The sequence below is a fragment of the Pagrus pagrus genome (assembly GCF_965226575.1).
Source record: "Pagrus pagrus genome assembly, chromosome: 13".
In the NCBI taxonomy this organism is placed as follows: Eukaryota; Metazoa; Chordata; class Actinopteri; order Spariformes; family Sparidae; genus Pagrus; species Pagrus pagrus.
This window is the reverse complement of record NC_140197.1, coordinates 28858733-28884839: the sequence shown is the minus strand read 5'-3', so window position 1 is coordinate 28884839 and position 26107 is coordinate 28858733. Positions and strand designations below refer to the sequence as shown.

The 26107-nt window shown below is 43.9% G+C and overlaps 1 protein-coding gene across 5 annotated transcripts in view; it reads right to left on the bottom strand.

Annotated features, from left to right (window-relative positions):
- LOC311268721 (shisa family member 6) overlaps nt 1-26107 on the bottom strand; it is an 81678-nt gene that overhangs the window by 9612 nt on the left and 45959 nt on the right. Inside the window, exons 6-8 of one of the 5 annotated variants that reach the window (XM_084372515.1) lie at nt 3486-3548; nt 2516-2536; nt 768-926 (exon numbers count right to left, since the gene is read on the bottom strand). In XM_084372515.1, coding sequence (XP_084228641.1) covers nt 768-926; nt 2516-2536; nt 3486-3548 — 243 coding nt within the window. The remainder of the gene's footprint in view (nt 1-767; nt 927-2515; nt 2537-3485; nt 3549-26107) is intronic. The other 4 variants (XM_084372517.1, XM_084372516.1, XM_084372519.1 and 1 more) reach the window with 4 other exon arrangements.

The window sequence follows — 26107 nt, the reverse complement described above, 5'->3', positions numbered from 1 at the left end:
CCAAACGGGTTCAGTGTGAAAGCGTCACGTTTTATGACGAAGTTAACTTTTTTAATTCATCAAGCTCTCTTTCATCCGTCTGTGCTGCTGACTGATTGCTACTACAGCGCACTTTTGTCTTGTTTTGAGAAAATGTGTCTCCTGGTTGACTCCTGGTTTAATAAAAGGATACATCAATAAGCAGAAAACCTGGATAAACACAGGAAACATGCATCTATTCTAAAAGAAAACTCGCCATGCCGGGTCACGAGGTCACAGCGTCATGGCCCACGTCAAATGCCACAGCACAGATAATGAACTGTAGCATTGCCGGAGATATTAAAAGCGCCATCTTGTTGGCGCATAGAAGCCATTCAGCTGAAAGAAAACGACCCTTAATATGTCATTAAGAGACATTAGCAACATGATATGGGCTGCAGATGGAGCCAAATTACACGCCAATTAGTTGTCAGTCGATGCGCCGATGGATGAGAGGATGGGAATGAGTATGGAGGCTCTGGCGCCGCGTCATGCATTTTAAGTTTATTTCCCTTAAAAAGGTGAAAAAGTGAGAGGGCGATCTGCGTGATGAGGCGCCAAACATCTGTGGACACTTATCATGATGCATGTCTCTGTAATGGACATTCAGATGTTTCATCGGGCCGGACGTGGCGAATGCGGCGACCCTTTAATGCGCGGGGGCACGAGGGTGACGTCATTCCCGTCTTTTTTTTTTTGAGTGCATCAGGCAGAACACGGCGATGGAGGACGAATGAAGGACCACCTACTTAATCTGTGGAGGGAGGAGGAGTATTTACTTAAGTCAGACTTGAGGGCCAGCTCGTAGGAGGGCGGCAGATGGCTGAGGTTCTGGAAGGATCTGGACAGGGACAGGTCGTACGGCTCCGTGGCTGAGGTCAGGATGTTGTTCATCCGCTGGGGTCTCTCTACAGGGGACAAGGGGAGGAAGCGGTGCGCTGCAGTCAGTCAGAAATAAGGCTTATACACTGGGAGTCTTTACTGGAGGACAGAGAGGGAAGCAGGTAGAGAGGGTGTGATGTGGAGAGAAGTGTGAAGGGAGACTGGAGGTGACACCCTCTTTAGTGGAGGGATTTAGAGATTGATTGATTTTACGTGTCGGGGTGTTAAAGCCACGGCTGCAGGCAGGCGACCGCGTCGTATCATCTGCTTCTAAAAGCTGCGTTCAGACCGACTGTGAACTGAATTCTTACAGCTGCAACGAAAAGTCGATCAAAAGTGAATTAAGCGGCAACTTTTTCAGTAAATTTAGTAATTTTTAAGCAAAAAAAGGACAAATATTTACAGGTTCCAGCTTCTCAAAATGTTTTCTTTGTCAGTGATGACAGTAAATGAAGAGTTTTTTGGGTTTTGGACTCTTGATTGGACAGAAGAAGCAGTTTGAAAACGTCTCTTTGGGCTCTGTGGCCCAGATTTCGATCAGGGCCGGACGAACGCGTCTGATGGGGACAGATCTGGGCCTCAGTGACGCCGCTATCCGGGTTTTAACTCTGAACCAGTGGCACAAACTAGTGACGACTCATTAATGAATAATTACTTAATCGTTAGCAGTTCTTCACGATCATGAAAAGCAGCAGCAGCTTGGTTTTAACTTGGGGTCACAGCTGATTGTCACGATCAGGGACTACTTAGTAACTACCTAGTGTGATGCATCACTTTACTTAAGGTGGCACTTAAAGATTAACATTGCAGATTTCTTCCTCACCTGTTCCTTAATCACTGCTCATACTGTTTTCTGGAGGTGGAAGGCAAAAATCATTAAAATCCCTCATTTCTGAATGGAGTCTGGTGACGTTCCCCTGGGTGTTTTAAAAGTTGTGTTTAACTGAATGTTGACGAGTCGTAGCGTCATTAAAATCCACTAATCTGTGATTCTGAGCCAGCTGCAAACCGCATCTGTTAACTGCGTCGAAGCAGCTCGACTAACACTCGGTTTATTGCGAAATACCTTTCACAGTTGTGCGTCTGTGCCATCAGTGATGTGTGTGGCACCATTAAAGGCTCCCTGCACTGCGCTGGAGCTCCTGTGGCTTCGGTATTTGGGACGCCCAGTCATGGGTCAGGAGGCGCAGCGGGTGGGGAGGTGCTGGGATACGGGCAGGGACTCTGGTGCTGGATTTAAAAATAGGAACGGGGCGACTACTGCCGCAGCAGCAAGGAGGACAGGGACACACAACGCCGAGGAAACATATGGCGTTGGAGGGGAGTGTGTGCATGTGTGTTGGGGGGAGATAGAGCCGGTTAGGTGGAGTGGAAATGTGTGAAGAAAGAGATCTAGCGATTTGGACTTAAAGGTCATGGATTGTAATGCAGCAGCGTGAAGTTTTGTGACTGCAAAAAAATACACAAGCGCTTAAAAAAAACAGAAGAAAGAGAAAGAAAAAGGAGAATTTAAAAAATGACCCCCAGTGTGCAGGTAGAAAATAACTGATCTCTACATGATAGAAGTTGAAGAAAAAAAATACACATAGGCACCATGTGTATGTGTATTACTTACCGTATCTCATTTGTCTGTGGGCTAACGAATCCAAGTGAGAAAGAAAGGATCAATAACAATCAATGTGCACAGTCAAACCTCCCATTAACCAGGAGGTTGTTCAAAAGCCAAATATTACAAGAATGTGTTAACCAGAAAACTCTTGAATTATGCAGAGCAGACGCGACCCCCCCCCCCCCCTCGTCGGATGCTAAATAGACTTCGAGAAGCGCCGTGTGAAGAGTTTTATTTGGTGCTGGAAGTACTTTTGAAACCCATTTTCCGCCGGTGAAAAGGTGGCAGAACGTGGACCGCAGCGCTCCATTAACGCTGGGAAAAAAAGTTTGTACAAGGACTCGGTGACGATCATCGTAAATCTGAAAAAATGCCACAAAAACGTCGACCTGTGCATGTTTTTTAAGTTATATCAGAGAAGGTTTTTCTTTTTTTCCATCGGGTAAAGGCCTGATTCCTTCTTTAATTACACGGTGTTTCATTTCATTGCCGTTTAGTCGCGGGAGCGTTCAGTAATTCCCACAAAGAGCTGCTCCCCTTTCACACAAAATCACATTAAGAGGAATAGATGGGATGCAATAACAGTAATTGGGCTTTCAATAACTTTTTGGGCAAACTGCACAGATGATCTTTTGATTATCAGACACTTTTTTTTGCTTTTCATTTTCTCGGAGGACTTCTTTATCGGCTCCTCAGATTTTTAATTTCCCTGTGAAAAGATATACTTTTGTCCTTGAAATTGGAAATGGTCTATCACCAGAAGTGTTCGGCTTGATTTGGTTTAGAGACGAGATAATGAAGCAGATCATTTTCGGGAAAGTCGAAGTCAGGTCAGTGATTCTCGTTTAAAACCTACACAGAAGTTTTATTTTAGCAAATCGAAACGACACGACACGCTGAGACTGTTTATTTCTGGCACGCAGTCACAAGTTCACACAGGAAGCTGTTGGACTACAAGTACTCTTTGTGTCCTTACCCAGTTTAGGTGTGAGCGCGGTCAGGTCCAGGTGGCTGTGCTGGTAGTCATGGTGGTGGTTTCCTGTTGAGAGAGAAGAAGTTCATTTCAACATGGCGGCTTCAAGTGACGAGAAGAAAATCAGACATTTCATCGGACAGGTCCGTAGGCTTGACACTAAAGGGTCAGTTCGATCAAATCAACCCAAAAAAACATATTTTCTCTCTTGACCTCGGTGGTTTCTAGACATAACAACTCTACATCTTCTGAAGCCCCGACAGTACAGTTGTTTAATACAAGATTCAAACACTTTCTGTCTTATTTAACACATTTATAGCACACGGTCTGAAGTGCACTGAGCATGGCCGTGTCCATATTTGTGAATCTGCATCTGCATCTTACTATCTGAGTAATGAGCTCTTCATATAGCAAGAAAAATACTGCACCGTTGGCTTTAGCCCGGGTATTTGTTGGTCTATGGTGCAATCGCTTTCTTGCTGCCTCAAGATAGTAATGCGCCAAGAATCCACCGGCCCAAACCTCATTTTATGACCCACATGACCGTGGTCGCACAGACCGGCCACAAGCGGATTAGTGAGATAACATGATCACAACCGTTGAACCAATCAGAGTCGTGTGAGGACCTACTGGCAGCTACAGAGGTTTGTTTCGGTCTGAAGACCATCGGGAGAAGCGGCTGATCACAAGAGGTTAGCGTAGCTGCGACAGCATCGGTCCTATCAGAACCGGAGAGTTTAGTTCATCCTAAGAGGAGCGAAGGACGACTCAACATGTTATCGCTCTTCTGTCGACTGGTCTCAGAAAGAGTTTGATTTACCAACTGGCTCCCCGGATGGTAACGCTCTCTTACTGTATTGATCATGACAGCTGTTTTTGTCCAATCACCTGTGAGTGTTGCCCTTCTTTCCAAGGACGACCTCCCAGATGTTTCTGTCGTGTCAGGTTAATAACATCGAGCCCTTCTGAACTCCTTTGTAATCCTTTGTGCATTGTCTAGAAACTGTATCATTGTGGACAACTGGGTGAAAAATGTGTTGTGGGATTTCAGTAAACTGACTGTTTTTTAAAAGACAATCCCTCTGTGAGTTGAGCACAACAAGCACAAGTCTGGCTGACGGAGTATCAGCCGGCTTTTCCATCCCGCTCCCGTCAGTGTTTGCTGTTTTTTTCAGATATAAGAGCTTTGATTTTCTCGCCGTGTCTCAAGTGAGCAGTAAACTGTCACGGCTCAGTTACGGGCCTGTGAGCGTTTCTTTTTTTTTTTTTTTCCATTTGACAGAATCCACTGCGAAACCACTGCTTTGCCAAAATGATTGATTACAGCCTCTTTTATTTGGGAACATGGAAACACCTCGTGGTGATCCATCTTTTGCTGCGCCGGAGTCATTTGATGTCGCAGTAATATCGTTATGTGTTGTTCGAGTGCTTAGAAGAACAAAGCGGCATCATCTGAGACCTCCATCACTGAGCTGCGAGGGGAGTTCAAATAATTTCCGAGAGTGGAAATATCGCCTTTTTTCAATTACAGCGGGTTGTTTTTTGAACAGCGGCGCACACAAAACACAGATATGTGATACTCGTACCTTATTTGCATTTAAATATGTTCATCTATCATCCTCTAAGGGTGCTAAAGACAATAAAAACACAGCTCTGATAGCTTTAAACTACAGATATGAGCTCTTTAGAGCCGACGACAGGAGACGGCTGTGTTCTGCTTTTTGTTAAAGATCAGTGTGTGTGTGTGTGTGTTTCAATCATGATGCTTTTCCCAGCGGCTCGTCGTGACATTTCTGACAAATGTTATTTGACTTTTTTGCTCAGATCCAAGAGCCAGTATGAAGATTAATCTCACATATTTTCGCTGTGGTGTTGGGATTGTACTTGCTAATCTCCGCTGTGACGTATATATCCAGCTCAGGAAAATGGAGGCACATGAAGACTGGAGTTAAATGGTTTTAAGTAGCTGTGTAGCATAATTACAAAACAAGTCTTATTGGGTCGGTTCTGCCTGCAGCTGTACTCTTTGCTTTTTCCCCAATCACACAGGTTTTGATCAAGGGACCAATTATAACAGCTACAGAGAGCTCACGCTAAATTACCCCACCATGAACTTAAAATGGAAGCAGTTTTACACCAAATAAATAACAACCTTTTTACTATCAGTGTAATTGCAGAAACCGATTTTTTTTTCCTTCTCCCTCCACAGCAGAGAAAACCGACCGCCTCGTAAATTTCACACATTAAAATGTAGCGCGAGTGTTTAACCAAGGTTCACGAGTTTATCACCGAGCGACGGTGCTTTTTCTCATTGAGGTAATCTCTGGTTCAGGGGTTTACATTCCTGTGATGCAATTATCCTCTTTATGTGAGATATCTGACTGTTATTGTGCAGCAGCTGCGGCACTAAACTGAGCACACGTAAGAAAGAAAGAAAGAAAGAAAGAAAGAAAGAAAGAAAGAAAGATATCTGTTTATGGGAGGGGTAAGTTACACAGGAGAGTCTGGTCCAAGTACTCGACTGGTGTAGCGAAGCATGAATCAACCTCGTGGAAAGTGAGCAATCACGCCACACGAAGCAGTCAGAGGGACCACGTTCACAGCAAAGTACAGTTATTTTCTGCAGCTCGAGTGTTTTCTGCTGGTCCGTCAGAACAAAGTCACCTGAGCTCAAGTGGAACCGCGAAACTGCAGCGAGATGTCTGAACAACGTCTGGAAAATCATCGACGGCCGTCTGAAGCTCACACTCGTGTTGCTTTGTTTGTTCTTACATCGGCTGAGACACGAAAGATGAACACATGAACCCAACAGCCACAGGTACCAGAATCTGACTGCCTCCACAGACTCAGACTCAGTTTCATCGACCGACCTGTCATCCTGCTCTGAGTCTAACCACTGCTGCAATAAACTCCAGTGTGTTGCAGCAGCGGCGGATGGCAGGAGTCTCTTTCCATTGTTTGTCACTCTGCATTTGCAGTTTCCACAAACACTTTGACAAGTGCAGAAAATCTGACACAGCGAATAAACATGAAAACCATGTAGGGACATAATAACCGATGCTGTTTGAGGAAAAGCATGTGGACACCAGATCATTCCCAAACATTACTCCAGTCCTTTGGTTTCAGTCCGTCCATCAGATGTTTATATGCCTGGCTGCAGGGATGTGAGCGTCAGCGAGGTCCAACACTGAAGTCTGGCTCACAGTCGGTGCTCCGGCTCATCCCAGAGGTGTTGGATGAGGCTGAGGTTCTGGGCTCTGTGCGGACCAGTCCAGTTCTTTCATTTCAAACCAATTCTTTTAATTATTAAAGAAATTCTTTGGGGCATTTTCAGCAGAGAGGCAGGGATGTAATGCACAAAGGGCCCCGGCTGGGATCAAACCGGAGGTGTTGCAGGTACGTGATGTGTGCCTTCAACCTTTGAAGGCCACCAGGAAAAACTAAACCTTCACGGAGCTGGCTCTGTGCACAGGGGAATTGTCGTGTTGACAGCCGGCCAAGTACGTACGTGTTCACATTAAAAGCTCTCACAGAAAGACATTCAGCTGGGAACGAGGACGGAAACAAAGAACAGGACTTCATCTGCTCTCTATGTTGTGAAGAGGACATTAAGTGCAAAGAAGCAATGGAGGCATTGTGAAGGAATGAAGAAGAGAAATAAAGAATAAATACTGCAGTGACGAGGACGCTTTCCCATTATGGAACTACTCTCAGCAGCGGATTAATCCAGATTTGGTTTTTGCATCTCGATGTATGGCATCCTTAAATTTATTTTATACTGCACACGGCTACATTTTCATTAATTAATACAAGCAGTCAAAATCAAAACCTCCTTTTTTGTTAAGAATGTCCTTAAAGTACAACACAGCGTGTGATCGGTCAAGTTCACAAAGTCTGAAATGTCTCCATGCTTTCAAAATACTGGGTGTTTTTTTATCTTTATCACCTGCTGCCTCCCTCCACCACATCTCCAAACATAGAACAGTTCATAATGTTCACCCACAATTCAATGCAAGACAGCGATGTTGAAACTTTGTAGGCTGCAAACTCCTGATCATTTGGTCTTTTCATTCGTTTTTGTTGATACCAAGAAAAACCCAGAATATCACCAGACTTGCACTTTAAAGAAAGGTGGTTAAGCCATTTAAACCGATCTGTCCCTGCAGTATTTTGGTAGTTGTAGACGTATTAAGTACAAAGAGACAAATCTGAAGCTGAAGTCCTGGATCTTCTTCACAGCGGCCGGTGTTAAAGGTTTAAACTGTAGCACTACGACCAGAACCGACCGAGAAAAGTGGAGCAAAAATGTCAGGGGACGTCTTCTACAACATCAGTTTTATCATTCACACTGAAGCGTTCGACATCCTGAATCCAGCTGAGACGGAGCGCTGCACTATGTGAAGTACACGGAGGAGAACGTACCTGCTAAGTGTTAATACATAATGCAGCAGCTCTCACTGACGGTTAAGTGTGTCACGCGGATTGGCAGGAGTAACGCGGGGCGGCCCTGTCACAAATGAATCGAACGCTTCCAGCTTCCAGCGGGGTGGACAGAGGGGGATCCCACTGTGACCCAGATCCATTTTAAACGCCTCGCTCTGGGGAAGCTGACGGACAGACGCTGGCGACGGAGAGAGCCCATGCTATGTCATTATGCTGGCAGAGTGTGGAGTACCATGTGGACCTGCCGGTGGGACGGATCACCTCGTTTTGTCCTTGTGCGTATGCATGTGCGTGATGGAGAGGCAGAGTGATAGAGAGACAAAGAAAAGAGCGAGAGCCCGCTGTTGTTCACCTTCAGAAACCACTCAGGACTTTAATGGCAGCGACGCTCAGAAGCTGAGATTTAAAACTCAAATACTAAAATGTCAAGTTACGGGAGAATCATTTACAATCCGATGATCTGAAAATTACATCGTTATCCGACAAAAACAGCTACAATTCATCATCATTACCACGAAGCGACTTCTCATCAGAACCAAATGACACAAGAAGCCCCAGAAAACTTGAACTGAGCAGATCACAAAGGAAAGTTTGGCTTGTTTTCGTCTCATCCTGTGCAGTAATGAGATCTTGGTGAGTGTGTGTTGCTCTCGGAGAAAAAGAGGTTACAGCAGAATTTGGTCCAACGCCTCTAAATTGCTGCTTTTGTTTCAGCGGCTCATCTGGTCTAGTGCTTCCTGATTGGCTGTTTCCTCCTGGCTGGAGAACAATCAGAGTTTTTGTTGGCCGACATTTTCTGTCACAGTATTTTATACTGCGAGTTGATATAGGTCATGATACAGTACATGTTGTCTCATAGTTCTTTTGGAGTTACTGTAAATCAAATGCACACAACCAATGAAAAACAGTGTTTGTGTGTCTCTTTTCTCTTAATATAAACTTCTTTACAGGCCACTCCCCCCGACCACACCCACTTTTAACCAACTAGCACAAAAGTTAATCAGTGGTACGTTAGCGCTTGACTTACCCACCACAAAATGTAGCGCAAGTCTGTGAATTCATCAGTGAATGATGCACCTTTTTCTACGGACCTTCACATAAACACGCTTGACCCTGATGCCACATTTCAGCCTCCTGGGGTGAAAACTGAGGCCGCCAGTGATGACATTTCTGTGGACCGACAGATTTGCTAAAAATCCAGGTTGCAAGCAATTTTTTAATCGGATAGTTGGGAACAAACATTTCAGAAGGTCTAAATTTAGCTCACATTTCAACAAAATGTCCTCAAGATTGTCAAAAGAAAATGCTAATTAGTGTGTGTTTCCACTGCTGTGTGAGAATTACAGTTGGAAAATGCTCAAAAGTGTCATCGTGCATAAGTGACATGTATTGTGGCTGTGTTGTTCGAGGCGTCACGTGGCGACGAGCTGCGCTGCTGGAGCCAAATAAAAGAGAAGTGAATGTTAGTCATGCGTGCAGCTGCTGTTTTTCATCTGTGGGCCTGTATTCATCTTTGATGACTCGCTGGCATGTTGCTGATGTCACGTCTACGTCTTCTCTTCAACGAAACTCCCCTGAGCCTCTTAATGGCACATCGCAGTGTACTGGGTATTTAAAACATTTACACTGTGCGCTCCACCTCGATAACGGTATTTCTCTCTGCACATGAATTAATCTGAACTCAGTGTTTACTTCCAGGAAAGACGGGGTTCATCTGTGCACCGAGTAACATCCTCTGCTGACCACAAATCACTTCGTTTTCCATCTCAAGCTGCAGCAGAGAAACAGACCTCGTGCTTTATTTTACTTACTGGAAAAGCATTTTCTTACATTTTCACAGCAGAGAGCATTCGGCCCCGTTCACCATCTTACCCGCACGGTGTCGTGATCTTGACCGACGGCGTCCCGGAGACCTTCTTCTGGAGTCTGTGAATTACTAACAAGGATAAGCACAGATTTATCTGATGTCTTCTCCGATACGTCAGAAGTAACATCACACAAAGCTGCCGTTATCCTTGCCGTGGAATATGGGACTCCGTGAAGTACGAGGCAGAAAACGAGACGACGCTGAAGGATCCGTGTTGAATCATGTCCAGGTCTTCAGAGAAAAACCTGCACCGAGACACAAATCTACTTCGATACATGTGTGTGAAAATATGTTTAAAACAGCCTGGCTCATATATTGATGTGTACACTTTATGGCCAAAAGTTTAGGGACACTGCATTACAGGAGATCTTAATGCTACAACATCCAATTATAACAGTTTGTCAGGCTGAAATGTGAACACTGGAGAACGCTGCTTCAAAAATAAAATTTGAGATGTCCCAGTGCACAAAACCAGGTCAATAAGGAGAGTTTTCCCAGGAAAAAACTTGACTTACCAGCTCAGAGCCCATCAAACACTGTGGAACGCCGGCTGTGAGCCGATGTCAGCGTTCAAAACCAAAAAAAACGCACTGCGAAAAAAGTCAAGTCTGTGCCGGCATGTTGCTTCAGGAACCACAAGTTTATTTCTTTCCAATCCTGCCTCCTAGAAATGATGTTTGTATCTTGCATGGAACATTTTTCTTTGAGTAAATGAAACACTACGTATATGTTCAACGCTGGAGCTGCAGGAAGGTACACGGGGTGGATGGCGAGCATAGATGGTAAAAAACTCATGTCTCAACGTACCGCTAACGTTTTCTGTACTCTTCATGTCCTCAACCAAGTTATACACCAACCAATCCTCATACCTCGATTGCCAGAGACTCAAAATGACATAGTAACTTGTATCACCATTTCAAAAACATAATGACCGTTGCATCATACAAGCGACAGGCGTACCGGGCCTTTGGTTTACACGACACGAACAGCAGTCTCCTGGGTGAAAGTCCTGTGCTTGTCTGATCCAACCATCCACCCTGTTGTTGTCCTCCGTATGTAGACTTTTCTCTCTTTATACTACATCTCCTGACTTCCTCCTTCGTGCTGTGATAATCACTATGGCCAGTAGAGGCCGCCACCTTACAAGAAACGTTGATATTGGTCGTGATAAGCCGAGTGGACGATGCAAGGTTGCGGAAAACAAATGAAATACGCTCATTTCACGTTCAATATCAACACTTTTGCAACTTTCCAGCTACCATAACTGACGTTTCCTCATCATGTCGTGTAATTTCTGCAGTGCTGATATCAAACCATCCAAATATCCAACCACGATATCGTCCTCATCTCAACCATCCAGTTACTTCTATGCGTAGATTTTGTGGAAAGACACATGTTTTAGACGTCAGTGTTGGACCTCACTAATGTTCATGTGTCTGAATTGGAGCAACTCTGCAGCCAGGTTCAAACACCTGTGTGGGGAAAGCTTTGTTGGAAACCAGGAGGAGGCTGTTACAGCTGCAGAATAATGATTTGGACCGGCCTGTTCAAGAGCCAGATACGCCTGTGATATTTGGGTGTCCACATACTAATGACTATAATGTGCATAAAAACACTGAGTCATTTCATTTTAAATTATATCAAATCCATAGTTTCAGTGAGGCGTGAAGAAAACGTCTGGCTCATTTTTCTCTCTGACGAACTTTCAAAGAACGGAACGAGTTTTTTATTCTGCATCTGTTCTTCTTAGCACTTAGAGAACATCTGCAGACTACAGCTCAGTCATGATGAAACTTTAATGGTTCAAAGCCGAAAAGCAGAATTTAATAAGACTCGTGGCACAAACACAAGACAGTATATGTCAGAAGTAATTAAGTGAGGACACCAAACTTTTTCTTATCGTGGCTGGGTGTAAAAGAAAAAAAGGCAGCAGAGTACTTCCAAAAAATGAATCACCCACTAACTTATTTTCCATAATTACATTCTGTGTTTTCCCGTAATTATATTAGTAGTTTGGCACAAAGCTACTGTTGATAAGCAGGATGATGAACAGATTAAATAAAGAAAGAGAGAAGGCCATCTTTGTGAGGACACCACGCACTGGAAAATTACTCCCGAGATCTTTTAATGACTTTGCAATTACGACTGGAGCTCGGATGCTTGTTGCGTTCAACAGGAGTGCGTACAGAATGCTAATTCGAAGATGTTTACATCTCTCACTTCAAATTTTGGGAACGCGCTTCAGTTGAGACGCGGCTAATTTGAGTTCACGCCGGTTCACGCTTCACGATCGGACACGATTACGCAGTCGTGCGTCGTGTAAAAATTCATATCGGAGTTACAGAAGTTCACCCCCGAACGAAGGAAACTCCTCGGAGAGAAATGAAGGAGGTTGTTTCCATCCCAGCTGCTCCTATTTGTGTGTCTGTCACCATTTCTTTGCCTTTCTCTCAGCGCCATCTATAATTCTGACAGATCAGTGTGTGTGTCTGTGTGTGTGTGTTTGTGTGTGTCTGTGTGTGTGTTCAGACAGCCCTCCTCCACAAAGAGAACAGAGGCGACCGGCTCGGCATTACACATGAAGACTTCCCACCAGAGGCCCCCGAGGCCGAGGATCTTTGTTTCTCCTTTATCGATTAGGGATTGTGTGTCCCAGCTCCTGGACACATCATGCGCTCCTGACATGTTTTTTTCCAGTCAAGAGAAAGCTCAGCCTGTTGTTTCCTCCCCTCAGGCTGACCTTGTGACTTCTTAACAAAAAGTAAAATAAAAAAGAAATTGCGGTAGACAAACTCCTGAGCTCTCCGGAGCCTGGAGGCCAAACGGGCAGCCGGTAAATGACAAAGAAGTAAAACGAGGACGTGATTTTTAAACAAACTGTGAAAAATCAGCAGCTTAACAAGTCATTAAGAAAACAAACTGACTTTAAAAGCTGATCTATGATGAACTTGATATGTGAAAAGGCAACATGATAATTTATACAGTTGCGTTTGCGTCCATGATGAATCTGTATCTAATATTCACTCTCTTTAAGCTCCGTTTTTGGTCTCCACCACCTCCTGAGAGAAATATCTGGCTCTTTAGCTGCTAAATGCTCAACTGCAGTATGTTCATCAGCTGGTCTCTAACTGTGTCTGTCTGCCCGTCCTCACCAGGTCGTCTTTGTGAGTAGCCTGTGAAGTCCCATATTTACGTATTTGTTAGGCGGCGACCCCTAGTGGCTGAAGTAATTATGACGGCAGCAAAGGAGGAAGTTGGGTGACGAGATACACAAAAAGACATCTTATGTATCATTACAACGTAAATGTTGTGATGGATATAGACTAAAGGACACTGTCAGTGTTTAAGTTGGTACTTCAGTGTCATTTTGTATTTTGTTTTGCCATCAGACGTGAAATCTCAGGAAAACACGAGCTGGCAGGTGATCCAGGGAGGCTGGCACCATTTCTATCCGCTTTCACGTCTTCATTTTAGACTGAATGAATAAATAAACTCACATTTTCTGTGTTGGAAACACTAGAGGTAAAGTCTTCACTTTAAGAGATGTCATAAGATACTTATTTTAACCCAAACCCGGTTGTTTTTGGTGAAAAATTTTATTTTCTGTAAATTTTATCTCCCTACATGATGATTTAAATGCTCCGTCAGAAAGAGAAATTCTCAAAAATGGAAGAATAAGCAACATAATGAAGTAAACTAACCTGTGCTTTCTAACTTCCTCACGTGTTTTAAGAAAAAAGGACTCGATTAGATGATTTTTGAAGCTCCAAGAGATTTGTGACATGAGTGGACAAAATACTGGAAACCCTGAGTTTGTTTAATAACGGCGAGCGAACACGATACTGAAAGCTGTGACTAATATGAATCCCCAGCAGGAGATTTTTCTTTTTTTCTCCCCTCTGCAGATGTGTTAGCTTTCTTGTGAAATCAAAGTCGATGCCAAGCTAACGTAACCTTGGTGTTTCCTGGAGGGAAAAGGCAACAAAGAAATAGCATCAGAGTCTCCCCCATTTACTCGGAGAGACTTTCATCAGGAAGCCTTTTGAGTAAGTGGGTGTTATTTTACAGCCGTTTCCGTCAGAGCAGCGTTTCTTGGCTCGGTGCTGCTGTGTCTTTGAGACGCTTTGTCTCCTTCACACTTCTGCCACTTTCACAGAATTAAAAAGCAACAAGCGCCCTTCTCTTCCTCTGCCTCGTGAGTAATGTGTGATGATTAGTACAGATAATTGCATCTATTTACATATAAATGTGATTGATACTTGTCCCACGGAGCTGAGCTTCCTTAAGCCGCCGCAGGAGCCGTTTGCCACTGATCTTGTTATAATCTATCCATAATATTTGGATCCTCCATCTGAAGTTACCTAATTAAATGATCATTCGCGACAAGTAAACAATTGGGGATGATGATGCTAATTAACGATGGCTGAACACTGTGAGCCGCGTTGAGAGCCGCCACTGTTGCAGTCGTCTAATGGTGTTTGTTAGGAGACTTATGATTAATACGACTTCATAAAGAGACGGAGCATGATCTGTTTTTTCCCCCAGTAGCAGCGGCAGCTCTGCACACTGTCTGAGAGGCCGCGGGCCTAATTGATTAGGTGCTGTCATCCCGTATATCGACCGCCCTCATAAGAATCTCAAATGAGCACTCGAGTGATAATGCCAGCACTCGTTAAAATTTGGGCACAGTGGGACTTTCGGAAATGTCAAGACGAAGCCAAACGGGTTTCCAAACAGGAGGACCTTTTATAAATAGATGCCACAAATCCCATTTTCATAACAACGAGCAACAGTGTCTCGATCCTGCGTTCATAAATTTCAGATATAATCACGTTTCTGCTCCTCGTCCCCCCGCTGTGCTTTTTAATTTTTACTGGCCCGGCCCGGAGCCCCTTCGGTGAAGGTGTTAAGAACATTTGCTCACCCTGTGCAGCCTCGTGTCAAACATGCCCTGCGGTCGGGTTGCGCCTCAACAGGTACACAGTCAGACTGCTTATTAAAACTCTGGCTTGGAGCCCAAAGAGCCTCTGGCTGCTTCTGAACTGGCACCGTGTGCGAGGCTCGCTGGTGGGCTGCAGGTGCAAAGTGTTCGCCGAAAGGCGTCTGGATGGAGGTTTGACCTCGGGTCAGACCGAGCCCCCGTTTTTATGCGACATGCTGTAATAACCCTCACACGCTGGGGAACTTTCACTCACAGGTGTTTCTACTGACGTGACACCGGGACGCTTCCAAGAAGTGGAACATGTCACAGTGCAGCGACGTCTCCTACGAAGTACATTTACCAAGTTGTTTTCCCGCTCATAATGTTTTGACACATGGATTATGTTCAGAGGCAACAATTGGACTTTAAGGACAGAGACCAGCTTCACATCCTGAGTCTCATCTTTGGTTCAGTTCAAGCAACTGAAGCGGTTTTAGCTTTATTTAAGGTTTGGGAAAGATGGTGGTTTTGGTTAAATTGATACCATCTTTTGTGATTTAAGTCACTTTGGACGTTTTCTAAAGCCGAGCTGACGACGAAACCACATCTAGATTTCTTAGTTGAGTGCCTGAATGCCATTTAATCAACACTGGTGACAAAACGTTGACTTTTTAACCAGTTCTTTGAACGTCTTTTTGGTGGAAAAATGCTCAGTGGCCAGATGAAACTAGCCGAATGCCTTGAAAATGTGGAAATCACATGTTTCTACGTGTGAATTACAAACATTCATATGTGCTTTTTCACATGTGGATTAGAATTTTATGTGAAAATGTGAATTTCAGATGTGAAAAAACGAATTGAAGTCACAATTCTATATGTTTAAATTTTAGTTTCCATGTAAAACATGTTATAAAACATTCAGTTCACATGTGAAAAGGACATTTTCACATGTGACATTTTCATAAAGGGTCAAAATGTCCCTGCAAGCAGTTTTTGTACTGATGGATTCAGTATTAACATGTTTGAATAGAAAGATCCTTTGAAAGAGATTAATTTAGATACTCAGTGAGGTTTGTTTTCAAGACCTGAGGAGGAAGAAATGATGCCACGAATAAATGCTGCATTCAATATTCAAATCTCAAGGTCTTCCATAACTTTTGTCTGTCTGTGTCTTTCAAAACGAGCCACCGCTGTAAAAAATAAGTAAGTCTGATGATTTTCTCATGCGCCACCTCTAAATACTGGAGGTGTGTTTAAGCTCCTTGTTCGGGGTTCGGAAAGATTACTTAGTTTAAAGAGACCAGCGATGGCTTCACGCCTCTCAGCCTGACCTTCTCCCTCGAAAATGTTTCGCTACAGACGTCACACACTCGCACGAACCCAAAGAGGCTGTTAAGAAAAATAAACCGATGCTGTCGTCTGTTCAGAGTCAGACCTATAATTCTGACTGCAGCAGCAGCAGCAGCAGCATTTACTGGGATTGAACATCTGAGAACAAGAGCATCACACACAAACTGTCCTAGTTTCAGAAGTACTGACCTTCTCCTCACTTCTGATGAACTGGGTTGGGCGACGCAGGACGTGGACACCTGCCGTCCCCCGTTTATACGCTCTCCTGTGGTTTATTTGTGAGTTTAAACATGTCACCGTTTTGTTTTCCAGCGTCGACACAAACACTCAGACTGGCAGCAGTTTTATGGCGTTCGCTCCCTTGATTGACGAGTCGGTCGTACGTTTGTGGGTGTCAAATGATGCAACGCTGCGCAAATCAGTCAGGTGTGTTCGACCTCAGATTTCAGCGCCTGAATGTCCCAGAGTGAAACACTCATTACGATGCCAGCACACGAATACATGCTTCTCTGTAAGTTCACAGAGTCACCAAATTACACGGCCGTACTTTCAGGAAGCGAGTTCATTTGCTTGTTTCTCGGGGAGGTCCTTTTTGTTCTCGCTGTGTGTCCACAGTTGTCGGTTGTCTACCTGGAGCTCAAAGCGCTCCCCCCCCCCCACGGTCCTCACTGCAGGAGTGATTACTAATTATACAACAGCAGGGAGGCACGCTGTGAAAAAGGTAACTCACCTGCCAAAAACATCAAAAAATTTAACTTTTTAAAAAAGCTTTTGTTGTTTTTCTTCTCTTTCATGATCTCACCGCTCAAAAAAAATATGATATTCTGACGCCGTGTTGTTTCATGTAGCTCACAAAGAAAGCGAGGTGAGATCCGATTATCACAGCGGGAGAAAAGGGTTTATTTCGATGAATGCAAGTGAGGGTATATTTTGGGGACTGCAGAAAGAAATCAAGAAAATACTTTTGCTTCCTATCTGATCTCAACCTTTCTGATGGGAGGGGGGATAAGGAGCGAGGGGAGGGAGGGGAGGGAGGCGGGAGATGAAAGAGAGCGCTGAGAGAGAATGAATGCGAACGAAACAGTGAAGTGATTGTCGGAGCTTTTGAAGAGCCGTCTGGTTCGTACAAAAGGAGAGGTCAGTGAGCAGATAAGGGGTAGAAATAGTCTGTCATATGCACAGGTGAAGAAATCCCACCTGGCCAAAACAAAGAGAATAAGAAACGCGGGTGAGGGAAGAGGACGGACGCAACCAACCCTCCAAGGGATGGAAGACATTTTCTGACCGAGGCGACATCAAAGAGGAAGGAGATGATGAACAGCAAAACACAAACCTGGACTTTAAGAGCAGGTCTCGGCTTTTTAAAATTACACGGACTGGGAAATGTTTGAAAAAGTCACGACATGAAGATTTCTTATCTCGTTATTCAGAAGTTCTGAAGAAATTAGACAATCCCGGTGTGTCGCTTCGGCCCGGAGAGGAGGTGCAGCCGGGTGCACCAGTTAAAACTCATCATTCTGGCATTTTAAAACTTTCTTATCATCAACAAATCCCATGAAAAGACCAAAACCAGCATCATGTTCATCTGTCTGTTGAATCCCCTCATCCACTCATCGTTTCCCACTGAAGCTGTGAAAAAAAAGCCATTCATATATAAATGTCAGTTATTCACGTGTGAAAATATAAACGTTGTATGTGGAATAAAGGCCGATCACTTCTGAAAATGTCCCGTTCACATGTGAAAGTAGTCGATCACATGTAGATGTGTGAGATTCACATGTGCAGAAGCATATTTCATGTTATTTATGTGCCATGTTTTGTTGCTACATGTGGAAATTATAATCCAGATGTGGAAGAAGCAAATTTCATGTGCCAGTTTTTGCTTCCACCCGTTTACAGCTGTCGCCATCTTGTTTCTTTTTGGAGACAGGAAAGTGGCCATATTTGGATGAGAGGGCGGAGCTGTCGATAGCTGTTGATATCCTGATTGGCTCGCCCTGAAGCATCGACTGCTTTATCGTCTATTTTCCCTCTAAATGAGACCTTAATGTACTAAATGAACAACACGCTGTGCTGAAGAAGACTTGAAACTAGCCACTGAAACCATAAACACATTGAGAAACTGTTTTTATCATAAGCTTACATGCAATAAGACTTCGTTTTGAAACGAGTGGAGTCGCCCCCTACTGGCCAATAGGATGAATTCAGGTTTAAGGTCTAATGTCTACAGTCGATGCACGACTCGCTGAAAAGGCCACCGACATATTAATGCAGACTGCTTTGTATTTGCTTTTCTTATTGACGAATGCAAACAACACACGACATATTCCTTTAAGTGTTTCAATAAAATTTCCATTTTTAGACGCTCCGACATCGTCCGATCGATGAAAACACTAAATCCCTCTGTGCAGGCTTGTTTTCCTGAGCTGTAGAGAATAACATTCACACCTCCTGCTGTAATGACATTTGTAATGCCATTACTTCACCTCCTCACCTGAGAAAAGCTGCTCTCTTTCCTTCAATTTAAATACCTGATGTGAGGAATCAATACGAAAAGCCCCCCCGAAAACCCACTCCTGATATCAGGAGATCCTGCGGGTGTCATACAGTCACACAAAAAAGCTTTACATTTGAACAAAAGCTGCACAAAAGCAAACAGCTACTCGTGATTTGCATTCCTCGGTGTATAGAGGATGTACACTGCAAGACCTCGGGGCGTTCATTTACAGTCGGAGATGAGGAAGAGGGGGAAAAAAAAAAGGAAAATCATTTGAGAGATTGATTTGCTCGGAGCCTCGTTGTGCCTTCAAGTGTCTCACATGGTGGAGCAAATGAAGTTCCTGCTACCTCTTGTCTCCCATCTGAAGACTCCTGCTGTCGGTGAGCCACCGCCAGTCACATTTTGATCTTTGCTTTCATGTCTCTCACTCCTTTTCTCCCCCTCTAACCAAACATATCTCGCTTTTTAATTAGAGCCAGGGAAGAGGCTTGCTTCACTTTTTCATGTGTGAACCCTAAAATACATTTTTCAATCTGAAAGGAGATTGCATTAACCGAGGCAAAGAAATCTCGGTGTAATAGCCACGGGGGCCACATGTGCCGTAAACACAGCGACGACCACACAGACAGCACTTTATTTATATTTTAAAAAACGGGAAATTGCACTTTTTACGACCTGATAGATGAAAACTAAATAAAAATTGAACCCAGAGAAATGGGAGATATGAAAAGGCTGGATGGTTTGGTGGTCCAGGGGAGTTAGAAAACACATCTCTGCGACGGCGGGAACAACAACACGGAGGCACTTTCTCACAAGACGGAGCGATGCACTAACAAGCTCCTCCGAGTGGCTCGTTTCTCCACCTCTCGCTGTTTTCTGTTCATTTTGCGGTGCCAGACGCATCCGTCTGTGGGTTCGCAGGGGCTGTGACTGCTTAGAGATGAAATCCTAGTGGGCATTGCATGTGGGGATTCGGGCTGCTGTCTGTGTCGGCTGTCGCTCCTGACGAGGAAACATGATGTCAGAACAGCAGCTCTCGAGGAGAGAAGCTGCAGATAAGCAAGCTTAATTGGACGGGAGGTAGCAATGTGCTGCACAAAAAATATATGGACCGTAAATATATTTTCAAGGTACAGACACATGATATCTTTATACAACAGGGTCGTGTTTGTCCTTTTGCTACCGCATGACAAAACCAGCTCCATAATGAAAGGGCTGCACAGAGCCCTGACCTAACCCAGACTCATCACCTGATATGAGTGTCAGACCTCCCTGATGCTCGTTGTGTCTGCAGACAGATTTCAAAAATGTGTTGGAAATCCTGAGAGCAGACGAGCGGATGTTATAGCAGCACATGATTAGCTTTTGAACTATGGCTTCAACAATCACGTATCATTATTAGGTGTCCACATACTTAAGGCCATGATGTGCATGTTAAAGCTCCTCTAAGCATCGTTTGCATTTTAGCTAACTTCCTGTCTGTTTTGCAGTTAGCAGTCCCCTCCCTCCTCTCTTTCTTTCAAGGCAGCTCCGATTGCACCTTTTTCTTTTCTTCAAGCGTTTTCTTCTCTTGGCCTGATCAGATAAAGTGGGCAAGGATATGAGAAAATGTCTCTTTTATAAAAAAGGGAAATAACACTTACAGTAGCTGTAATATAAACTTTAACTGTTAGCTTTCTGCTGTAACCTGAGTTCGGACATCAGAGGAGGGCGAGTGAAAGACGAGATGATGAATGAATGAAAGTCTTGAAAACAACGATTCATCCCTGTTCAATTAAAAATTTGACTCAACTAAAACGAACAGTAATTCATTTTCTAATCAAGTCAGTTCCTGTTGCAGCTGAATGCAGCTCGTCCTCTCAAATATAAGGAACAAACAGGTATGAAGGAGCATCGTGCATCACAGGTTTCAACATAATCTGCTCACCGACTGCTGCAAATGTAAGTTTTAGAGTGAATAGTGAATATAAAATGTGCTGTCTGAGACTTTTTGCACATCTTGATGTTTTGCTGTGATACAAACATACTCGAATGCATCTCTTGAAGGCTCATGTATTAGTCACAAGTGTGTTGTTATGTTTAAAATGAGCAAAAGGGAACAAGCTTGCAAACTTTGTGCAACAGGCCCCAGAATCTCAATTAAAAATCTGAATCATTTCTTAATTTCTTTTGTTGGATCTCTGCTGTACAACAGAGTCATTCAGTCACAGGTAAAATATTCATTTCAGCTGCGTCTGTCGGAGATGTTGTCGTTAGTATCGCAGAGATCGACAGAGGTCACAGATTAACTTTAAAACGATCTGGTAGACAAATCATCAAGATGGAAGCGCTTCACATAATTGAAGGAGGAAGGAGGAGGAGATTTAAATCTTATTACAAAAATCGGTCTCCACCAACCTCCCAGAAATGCTGATCAGGAGTATGTGAAGTAATGAGCCTCCACTATGAACAGCCGGGCACCTCGGTGACTGCTGACACTGTCGGAAACCTATCATCACCTTGGCAGATTAAAAACAATCGAGCGCAAACATTTCAGATTCATAATTCATTTCCGGTTTGCGCTGCGCGCTGATGAATGAAAACCAGACTGGAGATCGTTGTTTGAAAAGGAGCCGCTCCGAGGAAAGGAGTCGTTACCGTCAGGTCACAGAGAGAGGCACAAATAACAAAGCACAGCGGGAAAGACGATTTCAAATAATATCCCGCTAATTAAATTCCTCCAAAAGTCGAGCAGAAAGCCATTAAAATGACTCGATTGCTGTTTGAGTGGAGCGATATTGAAATTGCATTCATCTGAGGGACGTCCAAAGATAAAAAAAGGTGATAAGAGAGAAAAAAATTAAGTATGAGCCACCGCTGGGTCACATCATTTTATCAGTGTTTCACTGCTCTCCTGCAGAACTGAAGGCATCACTCTTTATCCACTACATGGTCTAACAGCTAGAGTGTGAACGGGTGCATGTTCACACAGTCTTCACACCCGATCTCACAAAAACACAAATAAATCAAACATAAATCACAAATGGTCGAGTAACAGAGTAACATATCAGCCTCGTCCTGGGCTCTGCAGTCAAGTTAGCATTAGGTTTAGGCACCAAACTACTCGGTTAAGTTTAGGCTCAACAACCATAGGTTAGGTTTAGGCTCTCCTTGGGGAAAGTCCAGTGTTTAACACATCCAGCCACATGCGATTTAGCCACTGGGTGACTTTTTATCAGATTACCTGCAGCGTCCTCTGGAGCCACAGTGGACTTCTTCTTCCACATAAACAGTGGCACTCCAACAAGACCTGTAAACACACTTTAATGTGTAAATTGGTGGAGTTACCCTTTAAGCTGGCAGACCTTTCAGCGTTTGTTTTTTTTTGTTGCAGTCAAGCAATTTAAATTATAGTTGTCAAATGTGCAGAGTGAAGTATTTTTTATTGGCAATTGTGGGCTCAGTTTTATCATCCTCTTTATCTGATCTGCTTCTGGCCTTTTTACGGTTTCATAATTTCCTCCGTAACCATTTTATCTTTTATAGCGGAGCACGTTGTGAAGTCTCCTTTAATACGAGAACTATAAACTGAATGGATTCTCCTCCTAACTTTTGATGGCGGTAATACAGATAGATCACTTTAAATGATAGTTTACAGGTCAATTAGAACGATTTTTGCTGTTTTAAATAGCCACAGCATCTCATCTCCTCCCAGCCATCAACATCTATTTATTTCCACCATAACAAAGTTGTTTTTTAATCAGCGTGGCTCAAGAGACAGTCCACTTTGGTCCAAACTGAAATATTTCAATAACTACTTGGACCACATTCATGGTCCCAAGAGGGTGAAGCCTGCTGACATTTCATCCAGCACCATCATCTGATCAACTGTCAACTTCTCCAACATTTAGTTTATATACTTTTTGTGCAAATTGACATGTTTTAGGGTGCAGACATGCTGATCTAAGTTGTTGAACATGGTAAATATTACACCTTAATGACATCATGCGAACATCAGCATGTTAGCATGCTGCCGTTAGCAGGACCGTTGTGTCTAGGTACAATCTGACAGAGCTGCTAGCATGGCTGTAAACTCTGTGCACTATTTATCCAATCTTTAAACCTACAGAAGAGGTTTTCGGGCCACGTATCATCATATTATATCAAATCTCGTCCTCCTCCGTCCAAACCTTAACAATGTAGGTTCAGTTGCCAAAATTATTTTCTTTTTTATCATGATTTATTCTCCTTTTCTTGGCTTTATTGATATGACAGACGGCTTGCGGGTGACAGGAAATGGGCGATAGAGGGGGAATGACATGCATCGAAGTGCTACAGGTCAGATTGTAACCCTGAGCAGCTGTGGGGGGAGCGCATGCTTTACCAACTGAGCCACCGGGGCACCCTTAGCTGCCCAGATTTAACCAAACCTTCACAAGGTGGCAGATCATAAAACATCATTTGAGAGGCAACATTATCTTTCAGTTGAAATGGAAGAGAGATGCATTCATTGACAGTGTTGGATCAACCTTATGCATCCACATTTCTTAAATATATATTTATATTATCTTAACATGCACATCGTTATTCACTGTAACAAGACGCTGGTGAAACAATTGTCTCGGGCTCTCTCCTCTCATCTGACACTGAAGGAGGCTTCAGAAGGAAAAAAAAAAAGGCTGAACTTCAGAAGGATACGAGGGCAAATCAACCCGTGTGGGAACTCTTAAAATACCCCTTTAACTAGGGCAGCACACGAGGCTCGGGGTGTAGCACGCTGCATGGCGAACCTGTCCACGCAGGAGGGGGACACGAGTTATATAAACCGACACGAGACGCCGCAGGATCCCTCTGACTGGAGGTTGTGATAATAGAAACGACGCGGTGGGCGCCTGCGAGTGATCGGGATTGGGCGACTGGGCAGGTCCGGCGCACAGACCCGGGGATTAACTCCAGAGCTGCTTCCACTTCTGACTTTTAACAGTGCCAGCCAAGCAACTTCAACAACTGGGGTGTGTTTTAGAAACGACCGAACGGAGCGGCGGTGGTTAAAGATTCATGGGCTCCACATTCACAGCCATCCGTTCCACTGATGAGGTCTATAGCGAGGGATTAGGGGAGCCTTGCATATTGTTAAAAGTAAATTGGTGCCTTTCAATTCTCGCAGCATTACCCAGTCTGTCCTGCACATATAATGAATTCCAGTAATGAACTGGCCTTATACAGGAGAGCACAATATCAGCCGTAAAGTGTTGTACTATGCACACCACATTTGTCACCATTACAGTCAATATTTGGTGACTGCCACAAGATTTATGTGGCCCTGGGGAACAATGAAAGAAGCCTGGTCTAATCTAATGTGAGTCATGATAGTCTCTGTGGCTCCGACTGGGCCCAGGTAATGCTCTGCGTTATACAATGCAGCACCAGCTATTCTCCATCGCTTCACCTTAATGCTCCACTCTATGCATCCACACCATTAAGGCATTATTATTATGACTCTGAGAAAAATAAAAAGTGTAAAGGTTCGGCCAGCGACACAACAAAAAGATGCTTTTGTGCTCAAATTGAGTCGTTACGAACACAAAGTTTTAGAGTCGAGGCTGACCCAAATATTAAAAAAAATCACCTCCTTTTTCTATTTGCGCTGCTCGTCTCTGGTGACGGAGCCGAACATGGAATCAATTCAACTAATTGGAGACTTTAAATGGAAATTGTTCTTTGCCCCGAAACTGAATCGTTGCCAAAAGCAGCTGCAGTCTTGTTCAGCCAACGGAAAACAAATGATAGTGTTTTGTCTTTTTAGCTCAGTCTTCAATTAACTTCTTAAACTCTCGATTTTCACTTTGCATTCCCCCTCCGCCGTCTAATTTTCCTTAAATTTAGCGAGGGAAACGTTTGGTTGTATAGTAACTTTTGTTCTCTGAGTGAAGAGACCATCCCGAAGCTTTTAGACGATCGATCAAACCAACGACGACCTGAAACAAAACGCTGCATGAGGTGAAAGAGACCGGTATTATGTATATCTAACGTGAGTCATGATGGTCTCTGGGGCTCTGATTGGCCGACTGGCCCCAAACAACAAGAACTTATTTAAAGTTCTATGGCCCGCTGGTTTGGCCAAACCTCGACACAGTCAGCAGCGGCCGTGACGCACCGCTTACAGGAAATATACAAGGCTGCTTAAGAGCACAAAGAGAGAAAGAGAAAATAGACAAAAAACTGCTCCTTTACAGTCCCAGACTTGCTTGAGAAATGTGACATTTTAAAGTTTTCTTCAGCATCACAGTAATCCAGCGACAGTCGTCTGTACATCCATGAGCGCACTGAAAACAGGAGCTGCTAATAGCTAATTCGGCCTACGTGTGAGTAACAATTTGACGTTTGACGCCTTAGTTACCCTTTTAGCATCACTTCTTGACGGGTCTGAATCTGGAGGTGGTTGGATGCGTCATACACTGACTGGACTTCTCTGGAGAAAAGGGTTCACTGATCGTAGTTATTTTAACCCAAAGTATGATATTCTTCTAAAGAAAGCTTTATTTTGAAAGTCTAACCAGTGCATATTATTCATACTTGACCGTTGAACCCTTCATGAGCTGATGTAGAGGGTTAGGTAGAGCTGAAGGCCACTGACCAAGCTGCAGCCCACAGTGTCGTGCTGTTGTTTCAATTTAGTCTGAGGAAGGACCGACAATTTTTAGACCTTGAAAAGCTGCGTGGTAGGGAACATATTTCTCTACATCGTCTGACATTATCACAGTAATACTCCGTCTCTTATCTCTGTTTGCTGAAGCTGCGCACAGTGAAATATTCAAACCCGACACTTTTTGCAGCCGGAGCATCCCATCAGACGGAAATATTCTCGTTGTCTCGTCGCAGCGCTTTAAAAACCATTTCCCTGATATTCAGCCTGACGTTGTTGGTACGTTTAGGAGCACGGCAATAAAGCTCGAATTTAAAGCTCGAAAGTTTGGTTAGTTCGACAAATGTTCTGCAAAAACAGCATGAGTAGGTAGAGATGGAGTCACCAGAGGGCTTTTAAGAGAATACAACTTGTTTTTTATGTTTATTATTTGGGCAAACGTCAAAGGAAGTGGGTCAAAAGCTTCCAGGTAATCATTCAAGTTGGTCTACGTGGCTGGATTTGGTTGCATCATTAGCGGTGCCGGCTTTAAGCAGCACTCGGGGCGGGTTGGACGAGTTTCGGCACCCAGATTCTGATCAGTGCAGTCGGGTTACTTATTTTTTCATGAGTCTGCCAGATTTTGCTATTGGATCTAAAATGTATTCGTGTCTTAAAAGTCAAGATCATTTAATGCCCCTTTAACCCAGAGGTAATGAGAGTGTTTTTCACACACTAAACCTCTTTCATCCAGCCAGACTCTCCCTCAGAGGAGAACAGCTTGCTCAGCGATTCACACTGTATTGCTTGGATTTCTTTTTCCTCCTCTGACCAGGTAAATCCTGCCACAAACAACCTGAAACCGCCCGACCGTGAAGCATTTATTCTCCCCAGCGGTGTTAAGAGCACCATTCCACCTCCCCACCTCTCCTCTCCGCTC